At 35.7% G+C, this 17,382-nt stretch overlaps 5 protein-coding genes across 9 annotated transcripts; 3 read left to right on the top strand and 2 right to left on the bottom strand.

Annotated features, from left to right (window-relative positions):
* Positions 1-1,396: 1,396 nt before the first annotated feature.
* LOC110855822 lies at positions 1,397-6,888 on the top strand. 4 transcript variants are annotated; one of them, XR_002548526.2, is made up of 8 exons: positions 1,397-2,784; positions 2,864-2,995; positions 3,073-3,259; positions 3,942-4,151; positions 4,273-4,437; positions 4,510-6,564; positions 6,652-6,721; positions 6,796-6,888. XR_002548526.2 is itself a non-coding variant. In XM_022104218.2 (6 exons), the coding sequence occupies exons 1-6, from the start codon at positions 2,480-2,482 to the stop codon at positions 4,762-4,764; spliced, it is 1,254 nt and encodes a 417-aa protein (XP_021959910.1). In that variant the 5' UTR covers positions 1,397-2,479; the 3' UTR covers positions 4,765-6,886. The 4 variants fall into 4 exon arrangements, 1 of the variants encoding a protein (XP_021959910.1); XR_004834795.1 differs by having other exon boundaries at positions 4,510-6,721; XR_002548525.2 differs by having other exon boundaries at positions 6,652-6,886.
* Positions 6,889-7,352: 464 nt separating this feature from the next.
* LOC110842249 lies at positions 7,353-8,341 on the bottom strand. The gene is made up of 3 exons (XM_022087962.2): positions 8,038-8,341; positions 7,694-7,972; positions 7,353-7,505 (listed from the first exon to the last, which is right to left on the bottom strand). Exons 1-3 carry the CDS (start codon positions 8,251-8,253, stop codon positions 7,470-7,472), a joined length of 531 nt encoding a protein of 176 aa, XP_021943654.1. The 5' UTR covers positions 8,254-8,341; the 3' UTR covers positions 7,353-7,469.
* A 986-nt stretch (positions 8,342-9,327) lies between these two features.
* Positions 9,328-10,255, top strand: LOC118435495. The gene is made up of 3 exons (XM_035851657.1): positions 9,328-9,467; positions 9,574-9,823; positions 9,905-10,255. Exons 2-3 carry the CDS (start codon positions 9,587-9,589, stop codon positions 10,223-10,225), a joined length of 558 nt encoding a protein of 185 aa, XP_035707550.1. The 5' UTR covers positions 9,328-9,467; positions 9,574-9,586; the 3' UTR covers positions 10,226-10,255.
* LOC118435516 (capping protein inhibiting regulator of actin dynamics-like) lies at positions 10,245-11,786 on the bottom strand. Of its 2 annotated transcripts, XM_035851685.1 has the most exons (3): positions 11,296-11,783; positions 10,871-11,214; positions 10,245-10,792 (listed from the first exon to the last, which is right to left on the bottom strand). In XM_035851685.1, the coding sequence occupies exons 2-3, from the start codon at positions 11,069-11,071 to the stop codon at positions 10,580-10,582; spliced, it is 414 nt and encodes a 137-aa protein (XP_035707578.1). In that variant the 5' UTR covers positions 11,072-11,214; positions 11,296-11,783; the 3' UTR covers positions 10,245-10,579. The 2 variants fall into 2 exon arrangements, with proteins under 2 accessions (XP_035707578.1, XP_035707571.1); XM_035851678.1 differs by lacking the exon at positions 10,245-10,792 and having other exon boundaries at positions 10,800-11,214; positions 11,296-11,786.
* A 16-nt stretch (positions 11,787-11,802) lies between these two features.
* Positions 11,803-17,361, top strand: LOC110841655. Its single transcript, XM_035851649.1, has 5 exons — positions 11,803-13,483; positions 13,618-13,923; positions 15,838-16,166; positions 16,480-16,653; positions 16,835-17,361. The coding sequence occupies exons 1-5, from the start codon at positions 13,408-13,410 to the stop codon at positions 16,958-16,960; spliced, it is 1,011 nt and encodes a 336-aa protein (XP_035707542.1). The 5' UTR covers positions 11,803-13,407; the 3' UTR covers positions 16,961-17,361.
* The last annotated feature ends 21 nt before the right edge of the window (positions 17,362-17,382 follow it).

Raw genomic sequence — 17,382 nt, forward strand, 5'->3', positions numbered from 1 at the left:
CTGTTATCATAAAGCCATCAAACATCGCAAAATCCGCGTGCAATAATGGGGTAACTTATTTACTAGCTATCAGAGCTGGGATTAATCTGATTAAGGATTAATGGATTATTAATCCGATTAAGGATTAATAATCCAAAATCCTTAATCCCAAATTTTGCCAATTTAATCCTTAATCCCAAAATTGGCAGACTTAATCCTTAATCCATTAATCCCAACAAATGGTTAATCCAACTTAAATAAGATTAAGGATTAATAATTGGATTAATTTCAAACACAATTTGTTACATTTTTTCCAAATTTTCCTGCTCTTTATTAGAATCCATAAATTTTAACTGCCTTCAAGAGTTGTAGCTTTTTAGCCTGAGTTTTGGGTTCGTAACTCTCACGTTCTTCTTGAACACAATTTAATCAAAATGATAGAATCAGTTTAAATTTTAACTAGGCAAAGTACGTAATGTAGTTCGAATATGAGAAAAATTCTGGTTTTACTAGATTAGTGGGTGCTCTATTAGGTTTCCAATAAACTACCATGCTCTGCAACAAATTTTTAAAATCTGGACATGATATGGTAGTACAGAATTGAATTCACATAGTTGTATTCGCAGATATATATGACAATTAATTGATAAAAGCTGACTACGCAGGAGTTGAACATGATATGGTATACAGACATATGTATGGACTATGGAGACTAATTTTTTTAAATTGTCCTAGACGCTGATATTTAACGAGAACGCCTCTACTTCGTCTTACGAAGGACAATGAAGTAAAATTTTCAATAATGTTATGTTTTGTGTCTTTCATACAGATAGCTGATGGAATAATTTGATTTGGGGGCTAGTGAATACACGCTGCAGTACTATAACGTTATAAAATTTCGTTATAAAAATAGATATTTTAATATCTATTTTTATTCATTATTAGTCAATTATTTGTAATTGTACTCAGTATGTATGTATATCTAGTGGAGCACCACAAATTATAGCTTATCTTAAATTAGTCTTTTTCAAAAAATTAATCCTTAATCCTTACAATTAATCAGATTAATTAATCCTTAATCCCACGAAGCGAAGAAAATTAATTAATCCAAGATTAATCATAACCCCGGATTAATTAATCCTTAATCATCAATCCTTAATCCATAAATTTTGGAAATTAATCCTTAATCTTAATCCTTAATCCTGAAATCTATTAATCTCCCAGCTCTGCTAGCTATAGAAAACAAAGATTTCTGCGGCTGCTTCGACTAGTTGTTTTGTTGTGTTTGATATTATGGCTCCAGTCAATTTTATATCTACATATATGCTTACTCATAATTGTGCACAGTGGGCTAGATGATTCTAAAGGTGGCCATTAAGGCAATATTTTAAAATTGGAAATTCGAAGTTTGTAAATTTCATTGTGATCTATATTACCAACTTGTGATCCCTGCATTACCTTCAAGAAAAATGGTAAAATCATTTCGGAGGAAAAGGGGGTCAACCATTTTGTAATACATTAACATGATAGGTACTTCACATCTTTCAATACTGCTGGTCCCCAAATAAGCCACAATTGGTGCCGTTTAAGTGATATGGGTGTGGTGAACATTGCTGCTGCGTCCATCAAATTTTTTAAAGTAGAAAACGTAAAAAACTTCCTTGCAACTCCAATGAAGACTCCCTACTGGTCCTTAGCCAATTTTCTAAACAATTAAGATCTGAATTTTTTAAGCCGATCCGGATATATTTTACGCATTAGTTAATTTTAAAACCAAAGATATCAATGAAGTGTATTTTTTTATTTGTAAACGTCATTTGGCTTTAAATGATCAACCTTCATTTATTAAAATTCAATTAAATTTTTTTGGCCATACATTAGAAATCCTGGTCCATAGTGTGATATTGCATGCAAGACCTCGACTAGATGTGAGAAAAATTGTGACAGCTTGGTTCTCAACTGGAGTGAATGTGTAGATGTAATACATACATACATCACGGAAGAGTAGTTCAATAAATTGCTTGGATATGTATATATCTATAAATGAAACTGAAGTCAACGGGCCTGACTCTCTTTCATTTCTGTGTCCTTGATTGCCAACTTTATTATTTCATGTATAGTAGAGCAAGTGAAGCAAACAAGTTTGTAATATTCATACTCTGTCCTGCTTTGCAAAGAGAGGAGAGCGAGGGAGAGAGAGAGAGAAACTCACAAAAAACTGGAGTAGAAGAAGAGATCGATATGGCTGACCCTGAAAAATACTACAATGTATGTATATGCAATGCAATGTGGAATGTATGTATATCCTATTAATAATCAAACATAGCCAGCTAGCAACTTGATCCTAACCCCAATTTATGGAAACCAGTCATGTTCTGCTGTTACCCTGACGAGCAAATACATGCTGTGCAAAAAACAGAAGATACCATTCTCCTTGTTCCCAAACCAATTACCACATTTGAAACTACTGATAATTCAGATACCATAGCTTCCTATTAGTATGGCAACATTTACAGAGGAACAGGAAAAGTACATCAAAATTGTGGGCGACGATGGTCACAATGGTCCCGTTGGTAGTGTCACCATTGTGGAACCAAACCTGGCTGGAGAGCACACAGCAAGTTCCTGTGTCACGGTGGATATAAAATTTGAGTCTGGAAAGGAAATCAATCTCTTTGTTAAAACCTTTACCACGAATCCAGGCTATGCAGATTTAGTGAAGGAAATGAATCTGTTCTCCAAAGAGCAGTCCTTCTTTAACCTATTTGTGAAGGATGCGGAGCACTTGTGCGAGGAGAAAGTTGGGTAAGTGAAGCACAATTTTTCAGAATTTAGAGAGCTGTGGAGTAAAGAAGACTCTTTAACACTTAAATTTTGCCAAAAGATCGCCGAAAGCTATCCAAATTTTTCCTAAATTGTGGTATGGTACGGATGAGATAATTGTGCTGGATAACTTAATGAGTTCCGGATATGTCATGCTTAAAAAGGAAGATTGTCAAGATTTCAATCAGGCAAAGTCAGTGGGTATATGTAAATTGTTCGATTTTGTATTTTTTGCTTAATTGTAACATTAATTGTCTTCTATTGTTGCAGGATGGTGCTAGAAAAATTGGCTCGTCTTCATGCCGTGTCCTCCATCATGTTGAAGAACAATGGGGTGGACAAGTTTAAGGAAAAATATGCTAAAGTCGTGATTGAAGCATTTGAAGGAGAAAGTTTTGAGAACATGATGTCGCCCATGTATGACAACTCGTTGAGGACAATAATCAAGATTTTACAGGTGGGATAATATGGAATGGGAAATGTACACATATCCGAAATTATGAATATGCATCTTTAGCCCGACCCAGGGCTTATGTACCCGTGATGTCCGTCTGTCTGCCCGTCCGTCCTGCGATAACTCTTTTTAAACTTATCTGATCGACTTGAAATTTTCACCATATGCATATTAGGCAAAGTTAGGAGTCAATTTCGAAGATGAGTATGATCGGTACAGTGGTTGACCGGTGGGGGTGATTTTAGTGGTGTGGGTCCATGGTGCAGAAAATACAAAATAGTCGTAGAAGGCTGAAATTTGGCATTAAGGTAGTTTATGGCTTGTAGTGAAAGAGTACGAAATGAAATTGGAAAATTTTTATCTGGAAGGACCATATAGTGGGTGACCCATACCGATTTCTGAAAACCTTTCATTCGAGCTGAAATTTTGCATGGAGGTCGCGAGTGACGATTGATAGGAGAATAAACCTTTAAATTAAACAAATTTTCACTTTGAGGGTCTCTAAGTGGTTACCAATGCCGATTTCATAAAACCGTTCAATTGAGCTGAAATTCGGTATAATGATTTCAATTAAACTGCAAACTAGTAATACGATGCCAAACTACTGAAATTTTTATGTCATTGTATAAAAATCCCTGGGTCGGGCTCCGTAAAGCTGTACTGATAGGTCTTTTTTTATATATAGAACAATGACATGCCGGGTAGAGATGCGGCTTTAGAATATTTCAAATCTTATGTGGGTAAAGCATTCCGCCAAGTTATGGATACCTTGGAGTACGATACAGGGGACAAACTGCTCGTTCTTAATCATGGAGATGCTTGGAATAATAACATGATGTTCCATAAATGTACAGAAAGCGGAGCATTAGATGACGTTATGTTGATTGATTTACAGGTGAGCGTGGTTATGGTTTTACACTAGATCAAGTTTGCTTATGGGTAATGATGGGGTTGATGAGTGATTGATTCAAGACGATTGGTAATTATTGATTGATTGAGTGACTGAGTTGGCACAGGTGGCTCGAATCGCGACTCCAAGTGTGGACTTGTCGTACTTTCTCTTTACAAGTGTGAAACCTGGGGTTCGGCGAGAACATTTTAATACATTGATGAAAATCTATTATGACAAATTTTGTCAAGTGGTGACCAGTTTGGGAGAGGAAGCGCCCTTCAGCTTTGAAGTATTTAAACAACCTATACAATTTACAAACATCTTCTTTTGTACAAACTTAAAAATGTCTTTGTACATGTAGGAATTGCTTCATGATTACGGAAGAAAGTCAGTGTATGGCTATTTCATGGCTTTAACTTCAAACTGTGCTCCTGGTGCGATGGCTGAAATGGATTTTGAGAAAATGGACCCTGAAGTCTCCAAATTGATTGAGCAGATGAGTGCAATTGTTGAAAGTTGGGTTAAGCGAAATCCAGATGAGGCTAGGAAGATTGCGGAAGAAACGATTTTTTGTCATGAGGAATTTCTGGGTTATAGAAAAATTGTTACTGCTTGATTACGTTCCAACAGAAGTAGTAGTACTTTATTTCCGGCGGTGACAATGTACAGGACTTTATCGTGGTGGTAAATTTGTTACCACACTAGTAATATTTGTTACTCCCCGGTGGCCGTTTATTGCCATTGGTAATAGACAGCCACAATTTGTTACCACCTCGGTAAAGTTATTATAGTCATCGCCTGGTAATATCAATTATATACCAGATAAGTTTAGGTTGTTTCAATTGTTTCAATTTTCTAATAATTATGACTTTAGCGGCATAGCTTAGGAATTTGAATTTTAATAAAAATCTCAGGTTACTAAGCAACAAAAATTTAAAGCTTGGGGAAGAAATTCTAAACCAATACGATCTTGAACATATGCAGGATTTTCAAAAACTCATATTTAAAAACTTCATTGTGCAGTTTTGATTTAGCCCGACTCAGGCGTATGATATTTTTTGAGGTCATCAACAACCCGAGGGGATTGTATAGTTGGGTCGTTCCATGGAGACATTTACGTATTCAAGCTTCATATTTGCTATGTAGATATCATTTCTACCGACCATATCACATTTCAAATAAATATGATAACTTTTGACAATCAGTGTGGGTCACCCCATTGGGTCTTGCGTCTGGTTGACCATTTTCCCAATTCAACCTCATAGTCCATTATTACACGCGATTAGTGACCTACATACAAAATTTCAGCTCTGTAGGACAATTTCTGAAAATCGGTGTGGGTCACCCATTATAGTCTCTTGTTGAAAAATTATGAAATTTTAATTCATAATCTGTCGTTAGTGGCCATTAATCACCTATGTACCCAATTTCAGCTTAATTGGACAATTTTTAAAAATCGGTATGGGTCACCCAATAGGGTCTCTCCAAATATAAATTGTCGAAATTTTAGTTCATATTCTTTCATTAGAAGCCATTCGTCACCATGTACCAAATTTCAGGTTTCTACGACTATTTTGAAATTTCAGTGCATAAGACCCCGACCACCCACATGGCCCCAACCGGCCAACCAGTAGACCGATTTTGCTCATCTTCGAAATCGATTCCTAACTTTGTCCAATATGCATATGGTGAAAATTTCAAGTCAATCGGTTCAGCCGTTTTGGCCCAATCGTGCAGACAGACACGACAGTTACGTAAGCCTTGAGCCGGGCTAAAAATAGATAAAATTGCGCACTATGGTCAATCTATTAAAACCGTAGACAATTTTGTATGCTACGCTTACGGCGCGCAGGTTACTGTTTTATTACATGGAATATACTAATTTAGTTATGCTTGATTTTTAAAATTTTAAAATTTAATTAAAATTAAATTAAAATTTTGAAACTAAAAATTTAAATTTCCCAAAATTAATCTCACATTCCTCAATCCCGCAATTCTGCTCTTGATAAATTCGTATCTTCCATCGATTCCAATTTTTCACTCGTTTTTACAAATTTTGATTCCAACTTGGTCACATTTTTCACCAATTTTAACCACTTATCTAGAACTAAGAGATAAATCGGACTGGTCTCAGTCATGTCTAAATCATCTCCTCGGGCCATCACAGATTGCGCAGTTGGTTTAAAGAATGCCGGCATGAAGGTTGAAGACCACGCCTCAATTTCCCCGGTGATATGCTCATGTGCCAAATTATGCGCTGTGTTTTGATCCTGAAACGATTCATCCAAACGTTTTAACTTGTCCTCGACCTACATCGAAAGGCCATCAAGCTACCATTGGAAAATTTCCGACTCGTTTTTCACACTATTTTGTGTTGACTGGAGATTATGTAAAATATAAATGAATAAAATTTTAGGTAAATACTCAATTTGGGCAGTACTGCTTAGAATATAATCGAAACGCCTATTTCACAATTTTTATGTTCGATACTACTGATGACTAGGGTACAGATTTTATATGAATGGAGGACAGTCGGGGAGATTACGTTGTACAAATTTCTAAATTTGCTACAGGTAACCGTAATTTTTCTACACAAAATTGTTCTTAAGTGACCAATAAAAATATTTTTTTTTGTATATTTAATTAGCTATTATTGCAGTTTGTCAGTATGTGGCCACGTTTAATTAAATTTACCTATAGTTTATCTAATAAAACCTCAGCATTTTTGTGTGGCATCCTATGAGTATGTTTAGTGGAAATGTTTCGCATTAATTTTACATATACCTAAAGATTTCCAAGGATTATCTACTTTATTTTATGGATAAATACATTTTACCCGGATGCAGTAAATTTTGCATATTTCTTTGTAGTGGTTTTAGATTTTTTTAAAATTTGACTTATCAGTATGCAATATGCATCCTGTTTTTTGGATGGATTATAGTTTCTAATTTAACAAGTTGGGAAATAAATGATCATGACTTGCACAATATTGGCATGTAGATGTTTCATACTACCTAAATCTGAAAGGGCCTATCTACTTACGGGACAGTGGAAATCTTTAACACGGAAATGATGCATCTTGTCCGTGTTAAAAATATCCAGTCTCGAAAGTAGATAGGCCCTTTCAGAATTAGTCCGACGATACATAGTATATATGTATTACATATCTATTCTAATCCATATATTTTTGAGACTCCTTAATTATTTATTGTGAAAGTATTTTTTTATTCAAAAGTAACCATCAACATGTTTCATTCATTTTTCCGGTGTTCCTTTACATGTTACACATATCATATGTCGTCGATATTATGTTGTGCCCAGTTACGCTGCTTCATTGACATTAAATTTGTCACAAGTCTGTAAAAAATTAGGTTAAACAAATTAAATCTTAACGATTAATAATAATTCGGGGCTAATAGAGAATATGGGGCGATAAGTAACTAAAATATTCTTATCAGAATTGTTCCCCTGTGACATTTCAACCCAAAATTTCAAAATCCCAATTATTCGATTTATACAAATTTCTAAATATCCTTCAAATTTACCAGAACTGGCCAAGTGCACGCAAAGAATGCTCTGGCTGTCTCACAATCCCCCGCGACATCATACTTCATCGCCAATTTTACTTTCTTTCCCTCTCCGACGACAAACTCTTCCGCGCAGCTGTACCGTTTCAGCGCGACTTTGAAATACGAATCGCGACCTTTTCGATAAGTCATGTTGAAGGATTCTTGCGCCACGAGGTCAGCCATTCCCATATCCAGGTCAGATTCAGATCCTGGCGTAATGTACTCGTACTCGCGGGACACGCAGGTCAGGAAACACTAGGGGGGAAAGTGAGATTTCTCTTAGTTATTTTTTTTTACCAGTGGGAAATTTGAATTCTTACCATATAGCTGGCAATCTTGTCCTTTTTTGAACACCGCGCCGCCGCATCTTGGACCCGCTTTGACAAAGCTACGAACCCTTCGTTGCATTTCGGCCCTTCGATAATTTCCTTGGAATAGCGGGTATAGAAGTCATGTGCCGTTAAGCCAGCAGCCATTGGCGATGCCACCATTATCGTCAACATGACGAGGGTAAGGGGGTAGAAAGAGATCGCCATTATTTTTAAGGGGTGAATTGATTATGGGGCAACGAAATAATGGGGTAAGTTGAAAAGGCGGTGGTTAAAATTAGGCACAAGAGTTGGGACAAGAGTGAAGTCAATATTGGTAGGTCAAATCCTTTTAAAGGCATTAAAGAACAATTGGATTTAAGTTTTCACCAAGGTTTGACCCTGAATGACGTGGGCATTCCGATTGCACAATTTTGCTTTTTAACAAAGTTTTTTAAAAGTATTATGCACGTACATACGTAATGCGAGACCGTGCAGGAATAATGTTATCAATTTCTTTGACAAAATATTTATTTGGGCTCCCTTAGTCAATGATATTGCTTGTTATAAGTGGCCGGAAGTTCAAATTGAATTTTACCCGCTCCCAATGTAAATCAAGTGGGCACGTCCTCCGGCCACTTATTATTAGGCACATTGCGACCATGCGGTGGCGGCCGTAAACGCTAACGGAACCGTTATTTTTACCGTTTACGTTAGCGTTTACGGGCTGGGATAAAATTGAGTTGCGACTTAACGGGCAACTTTCCGTTGGCTCGAAATTCAATTTTGGTTTTGTTTACAAATACATTGAGTTTCATTAAATGTGATAAATTATCAATAATAATATTAACTAATTATGAAATACTAATAAATTGACCATTAATTAAATTCCAAATTGTTAAAAATCAATTTCCATCCGAGTGAAAAGGTGCAAGCAAAGCAACAGGTACAAACTCATTCCTCAATTTTAATTATTTATTTTATTGTGTAGAAATTATACATAAGAATTAATTTCTATCCACATTTTAAAAATACTAATTGTTCCTTTTTATTGATTTATTGAAGAATTCATTACAACCATTAAAAAATAAATATATGATCATCTAAATCATTTAAATCTGTTGTTTCTGCAGATAATATAAAGGAAATGTCACTTTCAAAAGAATTGTCGGACCATTTTTTGCTGATCCCTGAGTCGGACATGGTGGATGTGCTTATGATTCTTTCGGAAACACTTTCGCCTATCCAAGGATACGGTCCTTTGAACTGAAGGCGCTCGTCGACGAATTCTGTTATCTGCACTTTCGATTTTACAAGTCTGATATTCTTAAACTAAAAAACGCTTTGAAATTACCACCAGCAATTACGTGTCGACATGGAGTAAAAGTGGGCGCCTTGGAATCCTTATGTATTACTTTACGGAGATTGGCTTACCCAAACAGGTCCGCACAATTACAACTATCTTAAAGTATAGACAGACTTAATTTATACATATGAATTAATATTGCACCCGAACTAATTCTTATACATTTCTTGTTACAACCTCAGATATGTAGATCTCATGGCGCTTTTTCCAAGGACCAGATGTGAGTTATCTCGAATCTTCAATCAACTTGTCCGCATTATCGTCGAGAAATACAGGACAAAGCTGCTTGTACTGCATCCGTATTTGACGCCCGAGAAAGCAGCCGAATTTGCATCTGCCGTTCATGCTAAAGGGGCGCCTTATCGTTATTGTTTCGGATTTATCGATGGGACTGTACGACCCTTGTGCAGACCTGGTGTGAATCAGCGGGACGTGAGCACAGAACTTTATTAATAAATTATTATTTTGAAATTAGGAAAATAAATGGAAGGTAATTATTCATATGTATTCTAGTTCTACAATGGGCACAAGCGCCAGCACGCCATTAAATTCCAGTCTATAATGCTACCCGATGGCATAATTGTTTCGATGTCCGGCCCAGTGGATGGTCGAAGACACGATTCTTATTTATTGCAACAAAGTGGGATTATAGCTCAATTGGAAGCCACATTCTACACTCCTGTCCGTCAACCTCTCTATCTTTACGGTGACCCAGCTTATCCCTTGCAGCGTCACTTGATAGTGCCATTCAAAGGTCATAACATGGACCTAAGAAAAAGTATGCAACAAAAGGATGAGCCAAGTGCGACAATGTGTGGAGTGGGGATTTGCTAAAGTTATTTCAATCTTCGCATTTCTGGATTACAAGAAAAATTTAAAACTGATGCTCCATCCTGTATCTGACTATTACGCCGTTGGTACAATATTTACAAACTGCCACACATGTTTATACGGAAGTCAAACATCGAGTTACTTTGCCGTTGATGCACCTACTCTAGAAAATTATTTAAATGTGTAATTTGCAAGTGGGATAATTAATTAAGTTTTCTACGCAATTGTTCCATTAGGAAGTTTTAATACATAAGCATTATTTTAAAATTAACTAGTTAATTGAGTAGTTAATTAATTAATAAAATTGATTCATATGTATTCTTTGTATCATATCTAATAAATCGTTTGAACACAAATTCACTTCCTTTGCAGTAATTCCAACATAGCTTTGGTCATAGCAAGTTTCTCTTCAGCCTGAGCACCTTCAATTTTCTTCCTTAATTCCAATTCTTGAAGCTTTAATTGATAATCTCGCTCATTTTGTTGCTTCATGATTTCCATTTCCATTCTCCTTGTTTCCGCCTCGTATTTTCGAACACTAACTTCTTCCGTTTTGAGATCCAGTTCCATCTATTTATGCATATGAATAATTAAACACACGTTTCACGAGTATGACAGGAAATACAGTAGAATGATCAATAGCTCTACCTTATTTTTCTTTTCGAGATAACTCACGATATCCCCCTTTCGCGATCGCTTCGTCTGCACAGGGGAGACTATCTTATCCTTCACAGATCCCACCGAGCCTTCTTTTTTCTCAGTTTTCTCCTCTTCTTTCTTCTCAGTTTTCTCCTCTTCTTTCTCCTCAGGATGGTAGTCATTACTAGATTCATCCAGATCAATTTCCATCACAGCTGCTTCTCTTTCCGTTTCCGCTATTAGTTTTGGAATACAATCTCTGAACCTTGACTGCTGGGGGTATCTCGCTTAATTTAAGAACACTGGTCAACAGGCGCCTCAGCTCATCCAGGTCATCTTCCGAAATTCCACTACTGAAAAAGAAAATAATACATATGCATTAGTTGGTCTGACTGAGACAGATCTACTTTCATAATTTAAAACAAACACCTTACCTTCGAGCACTTATGGCTTCATCTTTCTTGAAATCCCTTAGTAGAAGATTTGTTCTCTCTCGGCAACTCCTTTCATTCACTGCCATCTTTAAATCAGATTTCACCAGGTTATCAGCGACTTCTTCGCAGGGCACTTTTTGCACATTAAATGCAAAGGGGTTGATTGCTTCAACTTCTGTAAGCAGTGCGATGTCATATTTTGCATTAGACTTGAATGAAAATCTCTGTAAAAAATAATTAGTTAAATTAATGTAACTAAAACAGGCAACAGGCATACCAATTCTTAAAGTAACAAAAAGCGTACTTGTTAAATGTTTGTGAATTAGTAAAGATTATTTATTAGGGTGGACTCACGGAAGTGGATAAGTAATTCTTATGTATAAATAGCAGTTGTATAAATCTAACTCAAAAAATTGTCTTTACCTTTTTGCTGACGTTTTCCATCTCTTGTGCAATGTGGAATAATTATTTTCGCTGAATTTTACGAATTTTAATTGCTAAAAGAAAATATTTGTCTACCAGTTGGTGAGAAGATACGGCCCGCTATAATTCCGTTAAATCACCCAATTTAACGTTTAATTTAACGGCCCGTAGTGAGATCGTAAACGTAGACTAATTTCGGCGCCGCCGAAAGTTGGCGGGAGTTCAAATTTAACGTTTACGGTCTAATTTTTCACCGTAAACGCAAAGTCGCAATGTGCCTATTTAACAGGCAATACGAACGTTAACTTATGCTTAAAAAAATTGATCACATTCATTACGCATTGTCCACATAAATTAAGTAACTTGCCCATAAATGTATTTCTTACTGCCAAGTTCAGAAGTTAAAATGACAGAAAGAGTTCTTTAATCGGTTTAATTGCCTATTTAAAATTTAAAGTACACAATTTTATTAAAAGTCATTGTTTTACCAACTACGCATTTCTCAAAATTATGTAACCACGTCGTTTAAATGGAAAGTTGTTTCATGGTAAAAAAAATTAAGTTTGGAAATGTAATTTTTTAGTATTTATATGTTCGATTTTGAGATAAACGTTTGGCCATGAATAGGTCACGGAAATATGTCTAACATATGTACGATACAAACTTCTAACTCATCTCCGTTATTTTGAAATGGCGAATTAATTTAATGACGAGGCATCTCGTAGACAAGGGCAAAAATAGTTTTCTTTTAAGTTTCGTATTTTCAACTATTTTGCAACCACGTTTTCATAGTTTGTCAAATTTATGGTTTTCAGGATAACCCTAAAGATACAAAAAAACAGTAACGAAGAACCTTCCTACATATATCGGAATTTTCTTTATAGAACACATTTATATATTTTTCCACTTTGTCCCTTTCCTACTTATCCAGAAAGCATAAAAATATATACTTAAACCAAAGGTTAAGCCCACAGGTGCACATGTAAATATTTTCAATGGCGACGGAAGCTGTGACAATTGGGGAGTTTAACATTGCGAAATATGTAGGATAGCGTGGGGTTCACATAACATATATGGACATCTAAAAACTATGGGGACAATGTCCCCATGCTTCGCGCTGCCACTTTGTATTTTTAATCCTGTACAAGGCAACTTAACACCGTACTACTTGGAACTCCTGAATTAACTATAAACAGCAGGTACCATGCCATGAGACTTAATGCCATAAAAATTTTCCAAACCCAAAAATGTCTCTAAGTTATGGTAGGTCTATATAAACGTTTTCCTTCGTATGTATTTAGACATATATACATTTTCAACAAAAGAAGTCCAGCTTTGACAAACACATTCCAATGAAAGGGGTTAAAATAATTAAATACATAGATAAATATATTGGAAGGAATATCTACCTTAAGTAAATTTACAGTTGACTTTCCAAACCAAATTCTAGGTACACGTAAAATAAAAGCTGATCATCTTTCCTTATATTTTTCACCTCCCCACCTCAACTTAGGGTGCGCAGGTGTTACAAACAATGAAACCCTAAAAATACGTAAATTTATCGTAAAATTTACCTCTTTCTACAAAAAAAGGTGACACTCGTTCTTATCACTTTGCCAAGGAAGTTACCAAACTTGCAGAGCCTCTCGTTCCTCGTTCCATATTTAAAAAAAGTAAAGAGAAAATAAAATGTGGAAACCTTTCGCCTTATCAGTCATGCTTATCGCATCGACTGTATATTCAATGCCACAAGAGCACTATCGAGGTATGTAAAACTAATTTAATTTAAATTTTGAAAAAAAAATCAAAAAACAAAAGTCAAAAAATTTTCATCCAAAAGGTTCTAAAAAATTAATGTTAAACTTTTTTAAATGATATTTTTAAAAAATTTTCTCTCAGTTGAAAATCACAACGTTCACAACCCTCTGATGTCAATGTTAGAATCAGGCGAGGAGTTTTTAAGCGAATTATTTGAATCTGCTAAAACTACGCCTACCACGTCAAACTTGGTGACGTGGATTTACAGTCCATCAGATTTACCTCAACCCCTACCAACAACACCAATTATACCGGAAATTGTAGAATCTGAGATTCAAGAAGATTCTAAGACTTTGGGGAAATACAACGGGCTTCCCGCAAAGATAGAAGAGAAGAGTACGATAAACGTGTCGGAAACGTATATCGCCTCATTGGAAATTGTTGACAGTAAGAGTTAATTTATTATATGTAGTGTATGTATTCCCAAGCAAAAAAGCACTGCAGTTTGCTTTTATGCTAGATGATTTTTCAACGCTTTTTTGCCGTTTTTTCTAAACTTGAACTAAGGGAGACGTAATAATTTTAAATACAATGCAATCAAAACTGCAAAAGTAGTAAAAAGCAGAATTTTTAGTTGGTTCTTGGAGAACGGGAGCATGCATAACATGTGCATGTTTTTGAGTACATACATATTAGCATAGTTGGCTAACAGATATTTATAAATTCTGAAGAATTTGGACACTAAATATGTATATAAAATGTAATGTGTATTATTTTCCTTTATATGTATGCTAGGAATTTAAGCCAGCTAATGCTGACTAAAATATAATCCGGTCAGCATTTTAGCTGATACATAAAGCAGAGGCGTTAGCTGGATGAGGGGTAACTCTCCTTGGGAAGGGAACGTTTTGGCAATTAAAGTATGTATACAGCATCCGCAAAATCTTTTCGTTATTGGGTAAACTAAAGGACGGCAGCGTCATCATGTTGGGAATTATGTAGACTCAAATGCTCTACCGCCGCTGGATTGGTTCGCCAGTTCACTCTTCTGTGATGTCACGCCACTAATTTAGGAAGGTTATCCAGGTCATAAATCCCATGGGGTTTCCAAGGGGGTGTGCTCAGGTGACATATTTATCACGTGGCAAATTTAAGGGGGTGACCCCAGGTCATATATACGTTATGTGTATAATTTAAGGGGGCGTGCCTATATAGGTCACAGGTCGCGTTGACACTCTAAGGGGGTATTCTCAGGACACAATTTACGTGGCGACTTTAAAGGAGGTGAGCGCAAATGAACTGTGGTTCATCTATTAAAACGGCAGCATGCGCGCCATAAGGATGCCACACAAAAAATGCTGCCGTTTTGTTAGATGAACTATTATAACTGTAAACGACGTTGAGATTTCGTACCATCTCATTTGTCCTCACGGAGGAAACAAGCTCCCAAAAAGGGATATCTTGGTGAGTGAGCATAGGCACACTTATGTAAATACATTTTGACTGTAGAAGGTTTGCATCACCGGTCGTGTTATACAGCACACAGGTTGATAAATGACAAAGAAAATCGATAGAGGACGAAAGCTCCGCTTTGTAACGAGCGTAACAAAACAGTCATTTTTTAAATTGATGTTATGTCGTCAATTTAACTCCGACTTCAAAATTCTTTAAACATTGAATGCACAACTATTTTGTGCATCATAAAATCAGCTCGTGCTAATACATGTAGTCGACCGGAAGTGGGTCAAAAGTCAATTTGAAAGTTTAGGATCGATTTTAAACCTGCTATATGTAAAGTTTTGATACGTTTGAATTAAAAGGGCCGCAGATAATGGAATTGTCTGCACGATTGCTGTCTTGTAAAATTTTGATAAGTGTAGTCGTTTAGGCTGTAGAGCGCGGTCAATTTCTGGAGGGGGTGTCTGTTCTCATATCTTGGCTTCGCCGTAACCATGAGTCATACTTTTTGTCACACTCATGTTTACTTTTCGCTCACCAAGAAAAATCCAGTGGTGGATAATGTACCCGCAACCTCATAGAAATGAGGTTGCGGGAGTCAAAATGTCTGGTACACACATACATACACATCAAGCCTCCTTTATACATAAGTATGATATTAAAATCAAATTTCCCAGGTCCGATTCTTGCCTGAGAGTTTTTTTAGATTTATCGTAATGGGAAAAATAAAATGTTCATAACTTCAACTAATTTGCACTAATTAATCCCAGCTTTTTACCAAGTGGTGGATACATACATATTTACCGCTTATTTAGCTCAACAATATTTACCAACAAATTAGATACACCCTTCTCTAAAATATTTACTACCCATGTAAATTTTCTGTTGTTTTTCACCATTCAGATGTCATCCAGCGTCTAAAAACCGAATCAAAAAGAATAGCCGATCAATATCAAACTGCTTTAAATATTCGTGACAAATTGAAAGCAAAGAATCTCCAGGACCTTAAGGAATCCGAGATTTGCCCCATATGGGTTCCCGCATCCTACGGGGAGATTCCAGTTGGGGCGCTCATCTCTGGAATTGAGAACAAGGGACAAGATAACGAGAAGAAGGTTTACGTCGCGAGGGCAGTCTTCAACACATCCCTAATCCCTGGTAAGGTCGTCACCGGACATTTGGCCGCCTATGTGGGTTACGGACCTTGGGAAATGAGCTTGTTCAACTATGAGGTAAATCTTAAATTGACGAATATTGTACAGTTTTTTATTACAGTTTCCCCTTTAAATTTTTACAACTCAGCGACCTAAATAATTTCAATATTAATTAAAGTTTTCTAATTAAATAAACTAACCATAATCTGATTTTGGTACGAAATATTTAAGACCATTTTGAATTTTATCTCATTTTACCCCGACGCCAAACTTCGAATAGTACTGAGTTTATAAAATCCAGTCCTACCCCTTAAATAATTAGCTACCTAAATAAATTCATATGCCAAAACAAATTTTGAAATTTCTCAATTTGAAAAATTTACCTATCTAGGTTTTGGTCTCATCCCCAAACAATCTAGAGTGGATGAACTACAAACTACAAGACGCAAACAAACTGTCCAATTATCCCTTAATTGGAGGAATCGACGCTAACGGGAATCCCATCTTGATTGGGCGGACATCCTTCAAAAATCCGGATGATTGGTATGGTGAGGCGAATATTGAGGTATGCATGTAAATTAATGAATATATTTACATAATTTTCCCATTAAAATTAAGAATCTGTAATTAATCAAGGTTAATTATATACGTAATTTATGCAAATTGATTTACAAATTTTTTACTTGTATTATTTTATTTGTATTTTTTTATGAATTATTTTATGAATTTTGACTTGTTTCACCTAGGCCGGCGCCTTTTATCCGGGCCGGGCGGAATTGGAAATTACCTACAAGTACAGATCCTACATTCAAACTGGAGATATTCAGATTTTGACCCTACTCACTAAATCTGGGTGTGAGAATCCTTCATAATTTAGTAAATTAAATTTACATAAGTAATTTCTCAGCTTTCATTTTTTTAATGAAATTAATTACTAATTGCAACAATTATATTAATTTTCATGTCATTTTACCCATTGAAATTATTCATTATTAAATTTCCAATTAAAATTATCTCTATATACCTGGATTATTTTATGGTTATTATTATGCATGCATACATATGTAAGGGAGCTCGTAGACACTCGAAATGTTATCTGACAACAATTTGTTACATACTAACAAGGAACAATTTTGGGTAAATAATTAAATATTTAATTATTTACCCAAAAATAAATATTTATTTATTTTTGAACTTAAACATAGAACTTTTTGAAATTAACCAACGATGTAACATAAGACATTTTAGAATGAGGACGACGACATATGCAAAAGCCAAGTTGAAACTTCTTTAA

This window comes from Folsomia candida, unplaced genomic scaffold, assembly GCF_002217175.1.
Source record: "Folsomia candida strain VU population unplaced genomic scaffold, ASM221717v1 Fcan01_Sc001, whole genome shotgun sequence".
NCBI classification, from domain to species: domain Eukaryota; kingdom Metazoa; phylum Arthropoda; class Collembola; order Entomobryomorpha; family Isotomidae; genus Folsomia; species Folsomia candida.